This window comes from Micromys minutus, assembly GCF_963924665.1.
Source record: "Micromys minutus genome assembly, chromosome: 30".
Classification (NCBI taxonomy): Eukaryota; Metazoa; Chordata; class Mammalia; order Rodentia; family Muridae; genus Micromys; species Micromys minutus.
In genome coordinates this window covers 13565930-13588421 of record NC_137965.1, presented here as the reverse complement: position 1 = coordinate 13588421, position 22492 = coordinate 13565930, and the positions used below count along the sequence as shown (strand labels likewise).

Here is a 22492-nt window from a genome sequence, read left to right as displayed (position 1 = left end):
AGTGAACATCCAGGGGAGAAAAGCCACAGTGAACATTCTCTGTGCTGTCCAGACGGACCACAGAAAGACTGCAATTCTCTGAGCCACTCACCAGGGAAGGCTTTTCCACTGCCATGGGCTGAGGCATTAAGACCTTGAGATGTCTGTGTTCATGTCACATTCACTCAGGATGTCACTGGCCCCCTACCCAGAGGGTGCTTGGTTCCTTGTCAAGGGACAGGGCCAAGGAAGGGAGCGCCAAGTCAAAGCCACCAGGACAGAGCTAGGAGCCAGCAGGAATGACGGAGACTCTAAAGTCAAGCCATCAAGCCACGGCAGATTCCTGAGAGCCGGGTAGGAATAAGTAAGTTTCTTAAACCCCCTGAGGGAACTTCTCAGACCAGCTCAGAGTTCAGCAAGCAAAGCAAATGGACTCTAATTTTCCTCCAGCAGGATGGAACTAGCCATAAACAAGATTGATGTGGCATTGAGAGGCCAGCCAGGACAGGGAAGGTTCCCAGGGTACCATTCATGGTAAACACTGAGCAGTCTGCTTCCCAGGGAACAAGTATGTAATCTGGTGGGCAAGTATGTCTTACACAGAAGTGTCAACAGCCCAGACAGGAAAGGTGATTAAATCTGAATTCTGGAGCATTGGGTGAATGTGGGGTCTAAGTCTCCAGAAGCAGTTGTTAAAGATGGTGCACTAAAAACACCCGATGGATGTCAAGTAGACTGTGTGGGTCTGAGTGAATGAAGTGGGGGCGGCAATGCTCTAAGGTTCTCGACCTTCCTAACACCCTTGTGTCCCACATGTGGGGACTCCCTCCAGCCATAAAGCTACTTTCTTTGCTACTTCGTAACTGTAACTTTGCCACTGATACGGATCATTAACGTAAATAGCGATTCACGCCGGGACAGGGATCGCGACCCACAGGTTGAGAACCGCTGTTCTAAAAATCTTACCGGCCAAAGCAAATGCTGTGTCCACGAAGACACAGCTATGTGGAAGAGATGTCCCACTCTTGAGTCTCTCCGCTGTCCTTATCCCACACAGCACCCATTCTGGGGGCTTAACACAGCTGCCCTCACCCCAAAAAGCAAGCAGTCTGCCATTGCAGGCTCTGCTCACTGTGCAGTGGGAAAAGCAATCCAGGAGGCCTGGGGTGTTTTAGAGCAGAGTTGACTTCAAGGAAGAGAAGTAAAGGGCTACACTGGCTGGATGGGAGCTAGCTCCAGTGGGGAAGAACCTGGGGAGTAGTTCTGTGCAGGGGCTATAGGAGATACGTCAGAAAGAGAGATTTGCCTGTGGTTGGCAGCTGTCCTCTGCTCTGAGGCTTTCTTGAGAGACCACAAAGAAGATACTACTGGCTCTCTGTGGGTTCTGGAACTGATTTAGAGCCACAGTTCCTACCGGGGTTAGGGCACGATGCTAACGGGCTGACAGTGAAAACTCTCCATTAGATAGTTAATCTTCCTTTCTTTCTTTCTCACTGGCCAGAATTAAGACTTATTCCACGGGCTGACCTCATTTAAACAAAGTCGAGAGAACTGAGTCCCCACCAGTCTATCACTCCAGAAAATTATCCTCCTGGCCACTGCCCGGAAGGAAGCTGGAGCCCCAGCAAGTACGTGGGGCTAAGAGATATTTCTGAGGATAAGAATGAGAACATGGGTTAGGACAGTCACGTTGAAACCAAAATAAGCTGGGCTTCTGATGACCACTAAGGGGTCCTTGTAAATGTGGCATGTACAGTTTTTTACTCACACACACACACACACATGCACACATACACCACACACACAACCACACACATAACATACACACACATTACACACACACAAACATATACACATACACACAAACACACACATACACCATATATACTACACGCACACACTCAAAACCACACACATATACACACACCACACACACAGCATACACACACACACACCACACACATACCACACAAACACACACACCATACACACCACACACACACACACACACACACACACACACACCAACAGTGCTGAGGATTTTCCCTGAGGCCCACACATTCAAGACAAGCAAACTGCCATTAAACTACTGCCCCAGTCCTTAATTCTTTTCATTGAAAAATTAATTAACATCCTTCCTGCTTGAGCCTGACATTGTGAGGTGTTTCTAGGTATTCCGGGGGCTGTCAGTTAGACATCTGGTTCTGGAGAGGTTATCCGTCTCTGACACCAACTTCTTCCACATTACCTAGAATGCTGCCACAAGAACTCAGTGCCCACAGTTGTTTGTAAGGTGATGCTTCTGCCGAATCGTAACACTACATTAGTAATCCCAGGTTAAGGAGAAAAGGATAAAGGCGGGGCTAATGCATAAATCATACATTTATATAAACTGAAGGCCAAACTACATCACCATGTGCACAGGGGGTTCACAGAGAGAGAGAGAGAGAGAGAGAGAGAGAGAGAGAGAGAGAGAGAGAGAGAGATGGTAGACCAGACTCCATCACGCAGGACACAGACAGGACACACAGGACACACTGGAAAATGCCACCACCCATTCTTGTTAATGGTGACTTTAGTGACACTGCATCTCCAGGGTTCATATCATTAATTCTTTTTTTTTTTAACTTTGAGTCTTCAACCTTTGATTTCCAAATTGGTTCTCATTTCATAATTTTAAGAAAGTAATGCAGTTAAAAAAGCTACATAGTCATTAGTGTCCTAAGGAGGCAACATCACAAATTATTCTAAATTTAATACACGAAGGGTGATCTGTGCAAAAAAAAATTGCTTTGTCTTTCAAAAAAAGCCTTCATAATATTAAGGTTTGCATTCAAAGATAATCTTCAATAGTTTAAATCGAGAATGTTGAACTATTCAGTATTGAATAGTTCATCTGGAAAGGGCTTTGTTTTTTCTTGGTCTAGAATCCAAGGGAAACCTTAATGCACAGGTCTTACAAGGAGATATTCAGACAACCTGGAGTCAAGGTCTTTAGCCTTAGACTTCAACAGACATGGGAATGCTCAGGAAAGCTGGAACACAAGAGCCCGTAGCAGCTTTATTTGTAACAACCCCAAACTAGAAACAACCCAGACCTCTACTGAATGCCAAATGGACAAACCACAGCTGGTACAACCCAGCGGTAGCTTATTATTAACCCCTCAAAAGGAATTACAGTCCATATGGCAGAACCACAAATGTCCAGAGTTTGGGAAAATGGCATTCTAGATGTTTCCTGGAGGGTGTTTGCAGGTGAGATTAAAAATAGGTGTTTTTCTTGTTTGTTTGGGGTTTTTTGTTTGTTTGTTTGTTTGTTTGTTTTCTGGTTCTCATTCCCATAGCTTTGCCAAGACAGACTCCCTCCCACTCCGTAGCCTAGGATGTCTTCAAATGCAGAATCCTCCTGCCTCTGCCTCTGAGATGTCACAATTATAATTGAGACTCCAAACCTTTTTCAAGGCAGATTTTGCTAACAGTACCTGTCCATGCCCCTGTCTTCGGGCCTTTTCTACCGTATACTTTCGTACTGTATGTCAACTTGACATGAGCTAGAACTACATCCCTCAGAGAGGATGAAGCCCCAATTAAGAAAAAAATCTTTCCTAAGGCCTGCTGTGGACAGTCCTGGGACATTTTCTTAATTGATGGTCGATGGAGAAGGACCCAACTCCCTGTAGATGGGGCCATCCCTGTGCTGGTGGTCCTGGGTGCCATAAAAAAAGACGGTTGAGCAAGCCGTAAGGAGCAAGCCAGTAAGCAGCACTCCCCCATGGCCTCTGCATCAGCTCCTGCCGCCAGGTTGCCTTTACTGCCTTTGACAGTGAACTGAGAAGTGGAATCATGTACCAAATAAATCTTTTCCTCCCCAACTGATTCTTGGTCATTGTGTTTCATTACAGCAATAGTGACCCGAACTAAGACACTACCCTAATTCCCAGTAAACTGAGTGTCTATTACTTTCTCATTTCTTCCTAAATGCATTCTTGTCTGACAAAGACTCCTGTCACTGGCCTGCGGGACAGTCTCTCAATCTGACCATTAGATTGTTGAAACAATGGACCCCACAAGAATGGGGATTTCCCCAGGAATCTCATACAGGGAGAAGGAAAAAGCCCCAGACACCTCTCAGACCACCGAGAGAATGGGACTTTACACGCTGAGCCATCTTGCCAGCTCCACCTTTTTCCCTTTCATTTGAGGCAAGGTCTCATGCAATCCAGGCTGGCCTTGAGCTACCATCTAGCCAAGGGTGACTTTGGACTCCTGACCTACCAGCTTCTACCCCTCAAGGGCCAGTATTACTGCGCGCATGTGCGCGCACACACACACACACACACACACACACACACACACACACACACACACACACGCTGCCATTCCTTTGTGTATACTTGGATGCGCATGCTCGTGGGCAGAGCGTCCCAGAGGAAGGAGCCACCCACTTGCCTTGAGTTCATTGGTGTCAGCCAGTTTGGCTTTGAGCTCAGTGTTGTACTCCTGACACGCGCTCAGCTCCTTCTGCATTCTCTCCACCTTCTTCTCCAGCTTCCTCACAGCAAGATGGGCCTCGTCCCTCTCCACGGCCAAAGCCGAGCGTGCCTCTTTCTCCTGCTGCAGCTGGCCAATTTTCTGCCGAAGGAGGTTCATATGTAATTCTTTGCTCTCCAGTCTTTCTTTCTGAGTCTTAAGCTGGTTTGATACAAATGGATTTTTTTGAAGAAAAAAAAATAATTGAACAGTCAGTAAATATAAATGAGTTACTCAGATAATGTCGATTTTTTTTTTATCTGCACTTCAATGAGACTCATTTGCAAACCACCAAGGAAGGTCACTGGGTTCCTTTCCCTGATTAAAATTTTTTATTCGTATTTTTTTCCAAGAATTAATTCTGTAGCTACAAAGTACAGGACAAAAGAGCCCCCGGAATATATGAAAAAAAAAAGTTAGTTCTCTGCAGCTGCTCCATCCAATATTCTGCGCCTCATAATCAAAATGTAAAATTACTTTTAAGACGAATAAAATAGGCTTATCAAGAGCAGAGTAAGTAGAATATAATAAGACACAGACAAATCCTCTTCAGTGCCCAGTGGCCGCGGGCCCTGCGCCGGTGTTTTATGAAACAAGAGCCGTCCCACATTATGCTGAGAACCTGCCCTAGATAATCTGACCCCCTTAGAACCGGGCTGAGTCGTTCCAAGGATACAGGTCAATATATTCTTACAGAAGGTTGTACCTAGGAGACTTTTAAGGAAGCTTTGTTTACAAACGTTGACTCTCAGAAACAGACTTCATGAAGATTTCGCTTCTTCGAACTCTTTTTGTTACGCGGGGCCCATGAGTTCCTTTAGCCCAGCAGAGGGTAAGGTCCTGAGGTATCGCTTGTGCTGGCAATCGAGTTGATGAAGGGAATTAGAATGGTTTGAAGGAAATGACTCTGAGGGAGAGCGTCTCCTGGGCTCTGCCTGTCACCTTGCTGGGCAGATGTCAAATCCAGGCAGCGATATCTTTGATCACAAACACTGGGAGCAGGGATGGAGGACTGCGGAATGCCTGGGCCACGACAGTGTTACCCTTTGTTGCCCCATAAGTGTTGTGACAATAACTACTTTGCGTCTCTTGCCTATCTGTGACAGCTGTGTCCACACCTGGGTCAGGCCTTAACAAAACTTCCCGATAGTTCCCTTACCACATCCCTTTCAAGGTGTTTGAATAATGGTTTTATTTGCTCTTCGAAACTTTCAAACGTGCATAGGATGAATTTTGATCTTACTGAAACCTTAGTCTACCTACATCACTGGACCTCTCTCCTGCTTCCGCCAGGACTTACCACCCACCTCCTCACCACAGCCCTCTGCAGGGGTTATTTTATAACCATCGTTATTTTTATTACTATTGTTGCATTCCCGCAGAATCCATTAAGTGTTGGCTGTGTTCCCCTGGCTGTGGGACCATTGATTTTTCTAATACATTTTTATTTGTTGTGTGGATTGTAAGGGGCACATGCATACCACAGTTGTGGGTGTGGTATGCAGAGGCTATAGAAAAACTTCTCCTTTTGGGTACCATGGGTCAGGCTCAGCCTGCCTCCAACTCCCTCCCCTTCAGCCACTTCCAACCAAATAGCACTCTGATGCAAATGTTCACTGACAGATTCTAGATACACTAGTCGTTTTGGTGATGATATAATCCTTAAAAAGAAACCGCATTGGGTATTAAGAGAGGAAATCAATTCTCTGAGGAGAAGTGAAGAAAGAATTGTGGCCCAATTCAGTATCTCTCATGGTAACCAGGTTTTCTGTTTTCTCTCAAAGGGGGAGGCGGGGAGAGAAGCTGCAGTAGAGGCCACGTGACAATACAGTTTATTCTATGAGACAGGAGTTCAAATTTTCTGCTTCTTAAATAACTCCTCTGTGGAGTCAATGTCTTTCCTGTCGGGATATGAAGATACAAATGGAAGTATGTGATTGGCCCCAGGTTACACTGTCTGGCAGAGTCCAAGGACCCAGCTGTGACTCACTGTACAGCCCATCCACAGAATGCTTCTCCTAAGAAGCATTGTGAGAATGCATCTGTGTTTCCTTTTTTCTCCCTAGGATGCGGATAATTGTAAGACTAATAATTATGCTTTATCCCTTTTATTTGTTCTTTCATTCATCCGTTTGCTCTGAACCATTTCTAACTCTGCCTTCAAGCGGATGAAAAGAGAACCCTTCTCTGTGCTTTCTGCCTCAATAAAGCCGGGTGCACGCAGAATGGCCTGACGCTCCCAGCTTTCCTTTTCACTCAAAGGAGCAGAAACCATGCGTTTAATGTCTGTGCCTGCAAGTCTCTCATACAACCAGGTTCTGCCCGGAGAACTGTACCCATGCTATAAACATATAAACTTCAGCTAGCATCTTCTAGAATCTTCTTTATAAGACGTCATTTGCATCTTTGGCTTCCTTCTTCCTCTCCTCCAACCTTCTGCAGGAAACACCGACAATTGGTTCTAGTGACTGTTTGGGGCCATGGAGATGAAGACCACAGCAGGGACGGGCTGTCCTCGGCTCTTCAGACCACAGAACTGAGACTCAGCTTCTAAACACATAGCTTTACAACATGCTTTCTAAACACACTACTGACCGTGTTGGGGGAAAATCATTTAAACACTGGGCTCTCCAGATGTTTCTCCTCTTGGCACTACAAAGGGCAGTGTTGCTTACCTTTCTCTGTAAGTTGTGAGCCATGGTCTTGTTTTCAATGACAGCATTGCTCTCAAGATGGATCAACTGCTCTATTCGAGCTAGAACTATGTCCAGACGCATATCAAAGCCAAGGTCAGCAGCTACATGGCCCAACTTCATTTTCTCCGACAGCTGGTCCAGAAACTTCAGATACTAAAACCAGACACAGAAATGAAAGGGACGTGGAAGTTAATGTGTGGTCTCCCTGAATCCTTCTCTTTCTCAAAACCTTACAGGTGGTTCTCTATAAAGCCATAAAGCCATCCCAGGGCTGAGCTTCTGACCTCAAAATTTGGTAGTGAACGTTTGAACAATCTTACCGACCTCTATCATCTTCCTGTCCAAACACTCTGGACTTTCCTGACCCATAACCTAGACATCAGTTTAATATTAAACACATTTCTAAGCTCTTCTATATGATGACTAGGCTAAACCTCCAATTCCACCCCTGGTCTCTCTCTACATGTCTTGGCAAAGAGTCACTGAAGCCTTGCCCCCACTCCAGGCCTTCCCAGCACTTAGCAACCACTTCAAAAGCAAAACCCTTCATATATACACAAAAGCTGAACAAGAGTTTTGGGGTGGCTTTTAGTTGTTGTTGACGTTGGCTTGGTTTGGTTTGGTTTGGTTTGGTTTGGTTTGGTCAAGATGCTTTAATGAAGCTGGAGAGGTGGCTCAGTTGGCAACGTGTTTACAGTAGAAGCAGGAAGACCTGAGTATAAACCCCGAAGCACACATGTTTATTTAAACAGCCAGACACTGAATGTGCCTCTGTAATTCCAGCACAGGGAGGCAGAGACAAGAGTGTGTCTGGCCAGTATAGCCAAACTAGTAAGTTTCAGTGAGAGACCCTATCTCAAGACCAAGAACAACTGAGGAAGACAAGTTTTCAGCACACACACACACACACACACACACACACACACACACACAGAGCTTGGGATCTTTAGGAAATGTTCTTTAAAGTCAACATAGGTGAACTGAATTCTAAAGCAGAACTGTATGAAATTAGTCATGATTTGTATTTTTTTTAAATATTTGACTTATTTTCATGTGTATTTTTGCCCGTGTGTATGTGTGTGTGTGTGTGTGTGTGTGTGTGTGTGTGTGTGTGTGTGTGTGTGTGTGTGTGTGTGTGTGTGTATACACCATATGCATGCAGTGCCAGAGTTGGCCAAAAGATGGCACCAAATCTGCTACAGCTTGAGTTCCAGACATTTAAGAGACACCATGTGGGTGGGTGCTGACAGGACCCACCATAAGAGCAGCACGTGCTTCTAACCCTTGAACCTCTCTGGCCACCGTAGTTCATATTTTAACAGACTAAACTCCCTCAAAGCTTAAACAGCTTCGTCTGGTTGCCGTTGTTGATCTGAGCGCGTTCAGACACAGAAGGCTGTGTGCTGACGGAGTGCATGAATCCATCTTGCTCTGGGATAATTGCAGGATTGGGGATCCGTCTCTGAAATCTCCTTCTCATTGCAGTAACTCTGCAGCACATCTGACTTTCAGGCAACCAGATGTTAAATGAGTATCATTTCCTGCCATTTAAGTGTTTATCAGCTTAAAGCCCGAAACTTGATTTCAGTCATCGGGATGGCATTATCTGTGGGTGTACATTTTCCAATTTTGTTAAGTAGCATACTGATAAATACAACTTAATTGTCTGTATAAGCTACAGTAACCACCCACATAGGGGTATTCACCTGCTCCGGTGCCATGGACATGTCATATATGTGATGCCACACCACCAGTTCCTTCTTGCCCTGGTGGCTCTCCCTTTGGGATTTTATTTCGTCTCTTACCTGTGCTTGGGCATGACCTAGCTTCTATTGATTGTATTTTAAGTGGAGGAGGAAGAAGTATGTCCATAGAACGGTGGGATTAACCTACTAACCTCCCCTTTCCCTCTCCCTCCCCCCATACACACACACAAACCACATACACACAATGTTTTGTTTTCTTTTGAGACAGGGAATCACTATGTGCCCCAGGCTGGCTTTGAACTGACTATGTAGCCCAGGCTATTCTCAATCTCACAGTCCTGTGCCTCAGCTCTATACAGGCATGCCCTACTGGTTTAAAAATCGTTAACCGTATAGAAATAAGGGGGTGCTGTGTATTTTAGTCATTTGGATCACAGGTTAGCAAGAGCAGAGACCATGTGTTCTACTCTGATTTTCACAAGCCTAGATCGTATTTAGCACTTAATCTCTGCACAGCTTTACTTTCAGTTCTACATGAACTTGCCCTTACTACTTGCATCAGACTGTGGACATAATTAGCTTATATAATTTGCCTTCATAACTGAGAACTATCTTGGCATGATTTCAATTAAGACTAGGGATGCATTTCTACAGAGAGAAATCGACTTACACAAAGATGGGTCCTAGGGGCTCACATTCGTAATGTTACCACTTAGGAGGGAGGTAAGAGAATTTCCACACAGACAGGGCCAGCCTGCACTAAAAAGTAAGTGCCAACCTGAGCTACAGTGTGAGGTCCTATCCTTGCCGGAAGGGGAAGAAAAGGAAGAAGAAAAGGAGAAGGATCATGTCCCCAATATATGAAAGAAAGAAACTGTTATTCTTGCCCCCAAATTCCTGCCACATCACACAACATCTCCATCAGAACACAAGGTGTATCAATGACGTCCTAGACTGCCTGCCCCCTGTAGACTAGCATCTCTACATAGCTGACCCCCAATGTTGCCACAGCACTTCCTCCATCTCTTTCTTCCTCCCTTTCTTGCTTGTTTGCTTGTTTCGTTGGTTGGTAAGTTGTTTTTTGTTTTCTGAGATAGGGTTTCTTTGTGTAGCACTGGCTGTCCTGTTACTCATTTTGTAGACCAGGCTGGCCTCAAACTTACAGACCTGCCTACCTCTGTCTCCCAATTGCTAGGATTAAAGGCATTGGCCCCCACATCCTGGCTCCTCAGTCTCTTCTAAGTACAAATGAATGAAAAAAGGTTAGTCTCTTAAGTACAATTTTCTTAACCAAAGAGTATCTGTTCTGACAAATGCTGTCCCCATATTCTTGATCACCTGTGCCTCCTTTTCTATTCCTGCCCTCACTCCCACGGACCTTTGGAAGAAGCTCTGGCCGTTTCACCATTGCCAAGGAAACATTCCTTCAACCCTGCTTTTTGCATTCGTCTTGTGATTCTGCACCCTTCTATTCACACTGAGCACAGAGCAAGTGAACCCACTTACTCACTGTTCTATAAAACTATCTCAAAGCCATATGCCCTTCCCATACTCTGGTCCTTAGGGGGACTATTCTTTCACACTATTCCTGTCTCCTCTAACCTACTGGTACTCTGCCTTCTGGGTAGGAACTGTCCAGTCGTGGCATCTCTTCTCCATCAGGCATGGATTGCTCAACAGTAGGTCTAGGTTTTGAAAACTGCAGGATCAGACAGAGCTGTCACCAGATAAGGATCGTGGACAGTGCCAACATCACTCAATGGGTTTATCCTTTTTAACTTTTGAGAAGCTGAGTATGTGGCCAAGGGCTTTGTGCATGGTAAGCATATGTTCTGCCACTGTGCAGCATGATCATACAAGACCGTAGTCATACATACAAGACTGTGGTCGTATATACAGCCTTCCACTGACAACATCACCAGTCAGCCAATGACTGCATTGTGATGTTCACGGTAATTAACTATACTGTATATGCTATAGGGGAAAAGGGATCTTCAGATCTAAAAAGATCTCCTCATCCCATCCTTCTCTTTGTCGTAGCCCCACTAAGAATGCCACATTCCACCATGTGTGACAACTCACTTTGCATGCTCTGAATATACAATTTATAAGGCTTTGTGCCTTTGTTAGAACTGATTCCCCCATAGCACTTGCCTCTTCCCCTACCATAATCCTATTTATTCTTCACAGATACACTGATCTGTGTAACATGTCCTTATCCAGACATACCTATAATATTTATTAATACTATGGCAGCAATAATATATAGACTAAAACAGCAGGGCTTCTTAATGCCTGTCCTGTCTATTAAACCCTGAGCCTTTAGTAATAGAAACTATGTATCTATTACTTCACGTACCCCAGACCTACCAATATCTTAGTCAATGGACATACAATAAGTATACACCAGGTTATCTGGACTGACAATTAAAAGAACCCTAAACAATAGGAGGAGACTTGTTATTCCTCGGAATTTGCTTGTAACTCAAGACATGATCAGTATAAACACTGCAACGTTCAGAACATTCTCGGGCACAGTTTTAGCGTATGACAGACACTTGCACTGTGGAGATGCCATCCCGTTATTACTTTTTGCTTCTCTAGATTCAAGTTGTCTCTCACGACATCTCCAGAAAGCAGCTCTCCCTCCAGGCGACTCAGCTGACCCTGAAGAGCCTCCAACTTCTTTTCTGCCTCATGAGCCCTCTGGAGGGCTTTCTGGTGAGACTCAGATTCATTTCCCAACTTCCCAGCAAGCTCGGAGATCTGGGCTTCAAGCTGGGAGACCATCTGGAAACAAAGACGGAGAAGAAAACTAAGCCTTGTTTAGACTCAACGAAGTGTCCAGGTCTGTCACTTCACCCAAGAAGCATAACCACTATGACACCCACTTCCAGGTTCCTTATTAAAATTACATTTAAAGTAGGTCTTTTTGTAACTGTGTGTTCCTGAGTGACATGAACCTGCATTTGTTATTGTGGTGGTTTGAATATGCTTGGCCCAGAGAGTGGCGCTATTAGGAGGTGTGGCCTTGCTGAAGAAAAGTGTGTCACTGTGGGGGATGGGGGACAGTGAGACCCTCCTCCGACCACAAGGGAGCCAGTCTTCTCCTGTTTGCCTTCTGAACAAGACAAAAAACTCTCAGCTCCTCCAGGGCCATGTCTGTCTGAACGAACACTGCCATGCTCCCACTTTGATGACTATGGACTGAACCTCTGAACCTGTGAGTCAGCCCCAATGAAATGTTGTCCTTTTAAGAGTTGCTTTGGTCATGGTGTCTATTCACAGCAGTAAAACCCTAGCTAAGACAGTTATCAAACAGTGGTAGATGTTTGTTCATTTTTCCATAATTCCTTCAACAACTTTAGTCAGTAAATATTTACAGATATCATTTACTTACCTCCAAAACTGCTATAAACCTAGAGATTTCAAACTTAAGCTGGAAGTGGAAAAGGTTCAAACAAAAAGTAATTTCAAGGGCCACAAAAATATTATTTCCCCAAGGGAGACTCTTTCACCACAACTAATTGATTAAAGATTATCCTTATTTACCATGAGAAGCAGTCTGGAGGGACTTCTATTTAGCCTTCTAATGAATATTGGTTATTCATGTCATGGTCCTCAGTGGTATAATTAGATACTAATATTGTCATTTTTAGTATCTGACAAATCTGAAAGGTCAAACTCTTTTTAATATGGTGACACCAAATATTCCCCTACTATTGGCATCCTTCCCAGGAATCCCTCTTACATCTTGATGACCCTGTCCCCTGAAACCAAGAGCAAAAGTCCAAAGCCCACTTATAATGCACTCTCAGATCACCCACACTGATTTTTGTGAATTCGGTTTTTAAGAAATGTTGAACACAATACAATTGGGATAAACTACTGGTGAATAAGTGTTTTTCTTCTGTTTTGGGAAGCAAAGGAAAAGAGTAATGGATGTTTACATAGCACTATAATGCTAATCGCCTTGACTGAACCAGTCTAAACTAAGAACAGGGGGCTGAAGAAATGACTCAGCACTGACTGGCCTTCCAGAGGTCCTGAGTTCAATTTCCAGCAACCACATAGTTAGTGGCTCACAACCATCTGAAACGGGCATCCAGTGTCTTATTCTGCTGTGTCTGAAGACAGCCACAGTATACCTACATACATGAAATAAATTTTTAAATTCTTTTTTAAAATTAATTAAGAACAGAAAGCGAGCTCTTCTCTGCACCTCTTCTCATTCGTATAGAGATGCTAATGCAAAACATTGAAGCTGCTATCAAATTTTTTGAAATACTATTATAGGTAAGATTTGATCTGGCTCACCCTCTGATCTGGCTTCACCTTCAGTGAAGGCCCAATAAGCATAAATTAGGAAAAAAAAGTCCACATTTAATTGTTATTCATCCCTATGTAATATAATACAATATAATAAATATGTATTGAAAAATATTCATTAAGAACCAAAAATATAAATTGGCAAAAAAAAAAAAAAAAACCTCCGTGATCCTCCAGAGACCACAATTATTTATTTGTCTAAAATAATGTGTCAGTTTTATGTTGTTAGGATATAGTCAAGATTATGTCATATATACAACTTTCCGTCTTTTTTCTGTTTTTAACCTAGTAGCAGTTTAAAAATTATTTTGTGTCATTCAAAATTATTAGCATTTCAATGGTTGCATTAAGAATCCATCATGAAGGGGCCAGAGGCATGGCACAGTCCTTAAGAGCATTTGTTGCTCTTGTAGAGGACCAGGGTTTACTTCCCAGAACTTACAAGCTAGCTCACTAATTCTGTAACCCCAGTACCTGGACCCAGTGACCTCTCCTGACCTCCAAGGTACATACACATACATACAAGGCAAAATACCCATACGTTAAAATAATAAATACATTTTAAAAGACTTCCAAAAGAATCCATCACAGAGCTGGGCACATAAATCTACTGTACAGCTTGTGCCTTGCCTGTATGAGATTGTCTTCAATCTCTAAAACAATTCATCATTAAAAACAAACAAAAAACTCTCAGCATTAGAAGATGGAAGCAAGACTGTCAGGAGTTCCAGACTAACCTGGTCTACATGAGACTGTATCTCAACATTCCCACTCCAAGCCCAAGATACAGGAAAACAAATGTTTCTTCTGGTGATTAAAACTATCTGAACACCAGGCAGCAAACAGGTAGGGGGTCCAGGTCAATGGAGAAGGCCAGAGGTTTATCGGCTATTTGTCCCAGAGTGGACCCAAGTGACACTTGGAGGAAACTAGACTGAACAAATTAAAATCTTCTTCTGTGCTTTTATGGTTTTCAGAGTCCCAAGCCTGTGATACAATTCCTTCTATATTTCAGTGGGTGTTTTACATCAGTGTCTGGCAGTAAATTACTCAGAGCCATATTTTAAAAACTGTTTTTTCCCCAGGGAAAAATTAATATTATCACAGAGCAGAAGATTCTGAAAGGCCTGAGTTTGCATTGTCAGCTCCTCAAACTACCACCAGTACATGTGCTTGGAGTTCAGTACAGTGTGTCTGTCTCTGCCATCGGTATTTCTGCTCCAAAGTATGGGCTCAACCAATCATATGTTCTTTCCTTAAAGAGCTTTGGGGGTTTTTGTTTGTTTGTTTGTTTGTTTTTTAACATTCAGAAATCTCCCTCTGTTGACCAAATGCAGTGGCCTATGCATACAATACCAGCACTTGGGATATAGAGGCAGAAAAAATTGAAATATAGTTTGTTACAAAACAAGTCCAAGGCTAGCCTGAGCTAAATGAAATCCTATCTCAAAATAATAATAAAAAAAAGAAAATTTCCCATGTTTCCCAAACTTTTTAGCTGCAGCCTTTGGTCAACTAGAAATTTTTCTATAGAAGACATATAAGAGAGAAAAGCATTTGAGTCAAATAAAGCCAAGAGAATCCCACCTACACACCACCTGTGTGGACCCCAGAATGCTCCAAAGAGCTTTGAAAGTTGAACTCAGGCCACTTTGCAGGCTAATAAGCAGGCAGCTGAACTGTTCAGAATATATCAAACTCCCACACCTGTTCAGAATGCATCAAACTGTACACCTGTTCAGAATGTATCAAACTGTACACCTATTCAGAATGTATCAAACTGTACACCTGTTCAGAATGCATCAAACTGTACACCTGTTCAGAATGTATCAAATTGTACACCTGTTCAGAATGTATCAAACTGTACACCTGTTCAGAATGTATCAAAATGCTGTACCAGAGTCCTGGGTTATGAAGTGGAACAAAGAGCTGAGGTCCTTCCCAATCTATCCTATCATAAAGCTGAACTTCTGAAGCCTGGCTAGCTGTCAGGGAATACAACACACTGAGGTTTGGATGGTTTGGGTTTTTTTTTTTTTTTTTTTTTTCTGAACTAAATTTATATAAGTTGATCACAAAAAAAATTAAATGTCATCTGACTCCATTCCTGATACCAGATACCAGTTGCCTACATTCCCATCTAAATTACACACCTATTGTTGTTTACACCAAGAAGTCTAAAGAACCAACAGGCTTCTTCTTCCAGTCTTCCTTGGTGTCATCTAAATGTACATTTAATGTTCTGACAGTTTCTCTACCGAGGATGTAAGTGCTTTGCAATGGATGAGGGCATCACAAAAAAAAAAAAAAAACTACACACTTAAATCTGGTTAATTAAAGAGGCACTTTAGCAAACCATCCTCCCAAGAGTAGCAACAGAGATTTAGGAAGTAAAGGCATAATGGCCTCAAAGGTAACTCACTTCCCAAGGACAAGGATCTGCTGATCTCCCCAGAGAGGCCTTTTGCCCAAACTCTACCAAACAACAACACAAGCACTCTGTGGCCAGAAAAAGTCTCCTGGGTCACGTCAGATCTGGCACCTTTTGGACAGAAACAACTTTTTCTTCTTATTCAAATAATCTTTCATTTTTGGAAGGATATAAAATAAGTAATTGGGTAGCAAGGCACAGCATCAACCAAGTTCCCTTTCCTTCATGACAGTATGTGTGGTCAACAACACTGACCAACTAACTTGGCTCCCTCCCTCTTTGTTCAAGCCAACTTTTGTTATGGGTTAACTTCGTACCAGAAAGGGGGGAAAAATAGGTTGGTTTAATCCAGGACCTCAGAATGAGACTTATTTAGGCAAAAGCTCTTCCCAAAGACAACCAAGTTACAATCAGATTATCTGGGGTGAGATCTGGTTAATTTGTCCACTGTCTTTATAAAAGGAGAAACTTGGCTGCTAAAAGCAGACATACGGAAAAGGAAGATACCGTGGAGAAAACCAGTGCACCAGCCAAGGAGGGCCTGAGGCCATCGGAAGCCAGGTAAGCTTTATGAACTCCCGGAACCAGCTCTAACCGCACCTTGACTGTAGGATTCTACCTCCAGAGCCATAAACTAGAAAGTTCTACTGGCATAACCCAGTGAGCATCATGTGGTTCCTGCAGTCTAGGAATCAAACAGAACTAGGGAAAAGACACTGCACCTCTAGCTGTTCAGACACTGCTGCTCCCCGTGGGTGAACATGCAAAGGAATTTCTACTGTAACTGCATGCCAGTGAAAGTCGGCTTGTGCTTCTCGGGAAATATCTGCTCTAGTAAGTGGCAGGAAAATACTGGTAGGTTGTGAGCTTTGGAGAACTTGGGGTGTAAAACTTCCCGCCAGTCTTTGAAGGAACATGAAGCTGGGTCCACAGCACCTGTAGAGCCTCAAGACTGTGAGACTTTCCAAGGGAGGTTAGTAAGAAAAGCAGAAAGAGTAGACTGTTTACGTCAAGGTGACTGGGCTTGGGAGACTCTATATTTAGTTTAAGAAATGAGGAGAAATGGGTCAGGTCATATCATCTCTACAAAATCAATCCTCATTCATATTGGTAAGTTAGGAGAGACCTCAAACGATGGAAGTTTTTAACCTCAAAATTTTCCTTTGTGCAAACTGGGTCATAGGGCAAAACAGACTTATCCTGAGTGATTTGTATACATTACCGCATCAGCTCATGGGGGAGAAACTGCACTTAGGGTTAAAGAGGCCATGAGAATTGCTTGCAGAGTATAAATAAGTAAAATCTTTTTTTTTTAAATGTTGCATGTTTTGGCTAGCATGCAAGAAGTCCTTGTTCAGGATACATGCTCCGCCATGTTCATAGCAGCCTTATTTATAATAGCCAGAAGCTGGAAAGAACCCAGATGTCCTTCAACAGAGGAATGGATACAGAAAATATGGTACATTTATACAATGGAGTACTACTCAGCTATTAGAAACAATGACTTCATGAAATTTCTAGGCAAATGGACTGAACTAGAAGCTATCATCCTGAGTGAGGTAACACAGTCACAAAAGAGCACTCATAGTGTACTCACTGATATGCAGATACTAGCCCAAAAAGCTGGGAATACCCAAGAAATAATTCACAGAGCATATGAAGCTTAAAGAGAAGGAAGGCCAGAAGGTGGATGCCTCAGTCCTTCTTAGAAGGGAGAACAAAACACTCATGAGGGGGTCACCGAGGAGCCTGAGGAAGAGGGCGGCAGCGTTCGTGGTGACTGAACAGAGCCTGGTGACAGGATGTTGGTGTTGGTATTAGGAGATCTACACATTCCACACCGGTGCAACAGCCTGCCGGCCAAATTTAAAAAACTCCTGGTGCCAGGAAAAATCCAGCACATTCTCTGCACTGGAAACCTTTGCACCAAGGAGAGCTATGACTATCTGAAGACTCTGGCTGGTGATGTCCACATCGTAAGAGGAGACTTTGATGAGAATCTGAATTATCCAGAACAGAAGGTTGTGACTGTGGGGCAGTTCAAGATCGGCCTGATCCATGGCCACCAAGTTATTCCGTGGGGAGACATGGCTAGCTTAGCCCTGCTGCAGAGGCAGTTTGATGTGGACATTCTTATCTCAGGACACACACACAAATTTGAAGCATTTGAGCATGAAAATAAATTCTACATTAACCCAGGTTCTGCCACTGGGGCCTATAATGCCTTGGAAACAAATATTATTCCATCATTTGTGCTGATGAACATCCAGACTTCTACCGTCGTCACTTACGTCTATCAGCTAATTGGAGATGACGTGAAAGTAGAACGAATTGAGTATAAAAAGTCATAAAGCCAGGCCGGTCTCCACCACTTTTTTTTTCTCATTTCCTTGTTCAAATCAAATAATTAAACACTTAAGAGGCACACAGTTGTATCACTTTTATAATATTTTGCACTAAAAAGTCTTCTCTGTTAATACATAGTTGCTCTAAAGCTTCTTGTAAACTATAAGAATATATTTGTTCGCAGTATACGGTTTCTAGAAAAAAAAGCCCACCCCAAAGTGCAGAGCCACGTTAGGAAGTTTATCCTTGTAAATATTTCCCTAGTTGGTATTTGGTCATTAGAAACTAGTGCTTGAAGAGAAAGAATCCAGACTTTGTGTGTATGTTTTTTCTTCTCTGGTAATAAATGTGTACCTTCCATTTAAAAAAAAAAAAAAAAAAAAAAAAAAACACTCATGAGAAGAAATAAAGGGACAAATAGAGGAGCAGGGATTGGAGAAAAGATCATCCAGAGACTGCCTCACCTGGGGATCCACCCCATATGCAGCCACTAAACCCAGTCACTATTGCTGATGCCAAATACTGCTTACTGGCAGGAACCTGATATGGATGCCTCCTCAGAGGCTCTACCAGAGCCACACTGATACAAGAAGAGGATGCTTGCAGCTACCCATCGGACTGAACCCGGGGACCCAATGAAGGAGCTAGAGAAAGGACTGAAGGAGCTGAAAGGGTCTGCAACCCCATGGGAAGACCAAAATGATCAACTAACCAAACCCACCACAGCTCCCAGGGACTAAAACACCAACCAATGAGTTCACATGGAGAGACCCATGGCTCCAGGTGCATATGCAGCAGAGGATGGCATTCCCTGGCATCAATGGGAGGAGAGACCTTTGGTCCAGTGAAGGCGCATCTTCCCAGTGTAGGGGAACACCAAGGCGCTGAGGTGGGAGAGGGTGGTTGGGAGAGGGAGCACCTTTGTGGAGGCAATGGGAGGGGGAGGGGAGATGGGATGGGATGGGGGGAAGGGGATAACATCTGAAATGTAAATACAGAGAATATTCAATAAAAGTTTTTAAAAAATAAGTCCTTGTTTCTAAATATCTGATACATGTCCTGAAGTTCAGGCTAAATAACATCTAAAAAGTTCTTTTTGAATCCAGCAGTAGGACCTTCCTCCGAAGCAGGGGGTTTCAGGATTGACTGTGCTCTCAACAGGGAAGCATTTGGCTAAATCCAGAGGCATAGCAGTTGTTTCAAATTGGGGCTGGAATCTAACAGAAAGAGGTTAGAGATGCTAATACCCAAGAACACGCAGGAAGCTACCACTATCTGCCACACACACAAGCACATACACACATTCATACATACACACATATATATACACACATGCATATATCTCCACATATACACACTATCCCATACAGAGCTGGAACCCAGCAACCAGGAAGCCAAGGCAAGAAGATCATGAGTTCAAGGACAGTCTGGCTACATAGCAAAATTAACTCTTCAAAATAAATAAAAAATTAACAAGACTATGCAGTCTAAATATAGACAGTACCCTAGTTAAGAATCCCTACTCTCAGGGGGAGGGGGAGAGGACAGGATGTTTATGGAGGGGAAACTGGGAAAGGGTGTAACATTTGAAATATAAATAAAATATATCCAATTTTTAAAAAAAGAAAAAAATATCTACCCTTTACCTCTTCCTAACACTATTACAAACTTAAATCTGCAGTAAAGTTAAGGAACACATGGTAAAAAATGAAAATAAAAAGAATCCTTGCTCTAAAATATTCACAGGAAAAAAATACAGAGACAAAATTTGGAACAGAGACCGAAGGAAAGGCCATGTATAGACTGCCCCACCTGGGGATCCAACCCATATACAGACACCAAACCCAGACTTTTTGTGGATGCCAAAAAGCACATGCTGATAAGAGCCTGATACAGCTGTCTACTGAGAGCCTCTGCCAGAGCCTGAAAAATACAGAGACGGATGCTCACAATTAACCAATGAACTGAGAACAGGGTCCCCAAGGGAGGAGTTAGAGAAATGATTAAAGGAGCTGAAGGGTTTGCAACCCCATAAGAACAACAATACCAACCAACCAGAGCTCCCAAGGACTAAACCACTACCCAAGGGTACACACGGACAGACCCAATGGCTCCAGGGGCATATGTAGAGAGGAGGGCCTTGTTGGGCATCAGTGGGAGGAGAGGCCCTTGTTCTGTTGAGGCTCGATGCCCCCCAGTATAGAGGAATGTCAGGGCAGGGAGGCAGGAGAAGTGGGGGGAGCACCCTCATAGAAGCAAGGGGTGGGGGATACCAGGAAAGGGGATAACATTTGAAATTTAAATTTAAAAAAATCCAATAAGAGAAAAAAAATAAAAAAGAATCTCTGCTCTAAGATATGATACTGTTTTTAAGAGAAAATTCAATTTTTCCAGAAACAGAAATTCAAGGAAGCAGAGAGATGATTTAGAAAAGAAGTGAGGGGCGGTGTCCTCGATCTACTAAGATCCGGGAATCTAGAAGAGGGAGGATAGTTAGCCAAGGAAGGAGGGAAGAAGAGAAGCAAAGCTCTGCAGGTAAGAATGCACAGGAGAGGGACTCTGGGCCAGGACAGGCCTGTAGGGCCTCCGCACAGCAGGACAGACAGCTGGCTGCCTGTAGCCATGGCACCTGGCAGGAAGAAGCGGCCTCCTCCACAAGGACTCAGTTTGTAAAGCACCCATCCTTCAAAAGCATTTCTAAGACAATGTGCAAAATCCATTTTCTCCTGATCTTACTTGAAGAGGAATCACACGAGACGCCAGCTATATGCTTGAAAGTTGTTGTTTTTTTTTTTTTTTTAAATGGGAAGTGTGACTACTGAGAAAAATTACAGGGTAGGGGAGCTGGAGAAAGATACTAAAAGGACTGAGTTGTTCTTATTTATATGCGGAGGGAGGCAGGGAGAGAGGGGCTGAGGGAGGGAGAGAGATGGGGGGGAGGCATAAGTAGCCTACCTTATTTCACTACTTTGCTTTAGAAAAATAAACATGCATGATGCTGGCAACTGTATGCCATGTTCCTCATGCTGAAATTAAAAGAGCAAGGGGGCAGCTGAAATATATAGAATGAAAAGCAATAATATGGGGGAGGGGAGACTTTAGCTATTAACGCATGTATCACCATTCAAGACAACCTCCAAAAGTGTAAGTGGTTTCTTGCATCCGTTGAGTTCCTAGGTGTAAATTGAGCCGCAGGAACAAACGGACTTACCCTCATACCTTACAGGCTGCAAGCCCCCCTGGGGGGGGCGAGGAACCACCAGGCATGGGGCTAACAAGGCCATGAGATTTGTGTGCAGAGAGCGCATGCATTTTTTTCTTTATTTACAAATGCATTCCTAGTCTAACTTTTTTAAATCATTGTAGAGCTGGTGAGAGGCTCAGTCAGTCAATCACTTACATCGCAAGGACCAGGATCTAGATTCAAACCAGAACCCACATAATAGAAGCAGGTCGTGGTAAGGTAGAGACAAACAGAACCCTGGGGTTCAGTGACCAGGCAGCCTAGCCTACTAGTGATTTTCAGGGCAGTGAGAGAACTTGTTTCAAAAATAATAATAATAACTGGAGGAACAATGTTGACCCAAAGGGTTATAAACTTATAAACACACACACACACACACACACACACATATGCACACACACATGCTCACACACTTTCCACATTCACTCACTCACAAAGTTTTCTTAATTATTGTATAAATTTAAGGTATATAACAACGTTCTGAGATACATATTTAATAAATATCTTAGAACAGACTAGTGACAATGCCATCTCCCCTATTACTGTTTTTTACTACAATATGGATGAACCTAGGGGACACTGTGTTAAGTGAAAGAAATCAGACACAGAAAGAAAACTATTCCAAGGGGAGAAGAAAGGTCAAGTATAAAGCACTAGACAACAGAACCGATTGTTGCCAGGGAAAGGAGAAGGAGAAGGAGGAGAAGGAGAAGGGGAGGGGGAGGGGAGGGGAGGGGAGGGGAGGGGAGGAGGGGAGGGGAGGGGAGGGGAGGGGAGGGGAGGAGGGGAGGGGAGGGGAGGAGGGGAGGGGAGGGGAGGGGAGGGGAGGGGAGGAGGGGAGGGGAGGGGAGGGGAGGAGGGGAGGGGAGGGGAGGGGAGGGGAGGGGAGGGGAGGGGAGGGGAGGGGAGGGGAGGGGAGTGGAGGGGAGAGGAGGGGAGGGGAGGGGAGTGGAGGGGAGGGGAGGGGAGAGGAGAGGAGAGGAGAGGAGAGTGGAGGAGAGGAGAGGAGAGCACAAAAGACACAGGACTGACCTGTGGGTGAGCCATGTCAAAGACGACTTGTCTCCTTTTGAGTGAGTCTAACATCAGAAGAACTAGCCATAGTGTGATTCTGCAGGCACATATGTCGTAGTTGGGATAGATATGGACTCCATAGATTGATGTGTTTGAATGCTTGGTCCATAGGAAGAGCCCTTGCTGGAGCAGGTATAGGCATGTTAGATAAAGTGTG

General features: G+C 43.7%; 2 protein-coding genes across 3 annotated transcripts in view; one reads left to right on the top strand and one right to left on the bottom strand.

Annotated features, from left to right (window-relative positions):
* The window catches only part of CCDC170 (coiled-coil domain containing 170), a gene marked incomplete at its 5' end in the record, with an annotated part of 68352 nt that overhangs the window by 6351 nt on the left and 39509 nt on the right, over positions 1-22492 (bottom strand). The window contains 3 exons of one of the 2 annotated variants that reach the window (XM_080941990.1): positions 4429-4671; positions 7185-7358; positions 11501-11701. In XM_080941990.1, coding sequence (XP_080798116.1) covers positions 4429-4671; positions 7185-7358; positions 11501-11701 — 618 coding nt within the window. The remainder of the gene's footprint in view (positions 1-4428; positions 4672-7184; positions 7359-11500; positions 11702-22492) is intronic. The other variant, XM_080941991.1, reaches the window with a different exon arrangement.
* Positions 17453-18091, top strand: LOC308440057 (vacuolar protein sorting-associated protein 29-like). Its single transcript, XM_080941992.1, has one exon. It carries the CDS (start codon positions 17474-17476, stop codon positions 18020-18022), a length of 549 nt encoding a protein of 182 aa, XP_080798118.1. The 5' UTR covers positions 17453-17473; the 3' UTR covers positions 18023-18091.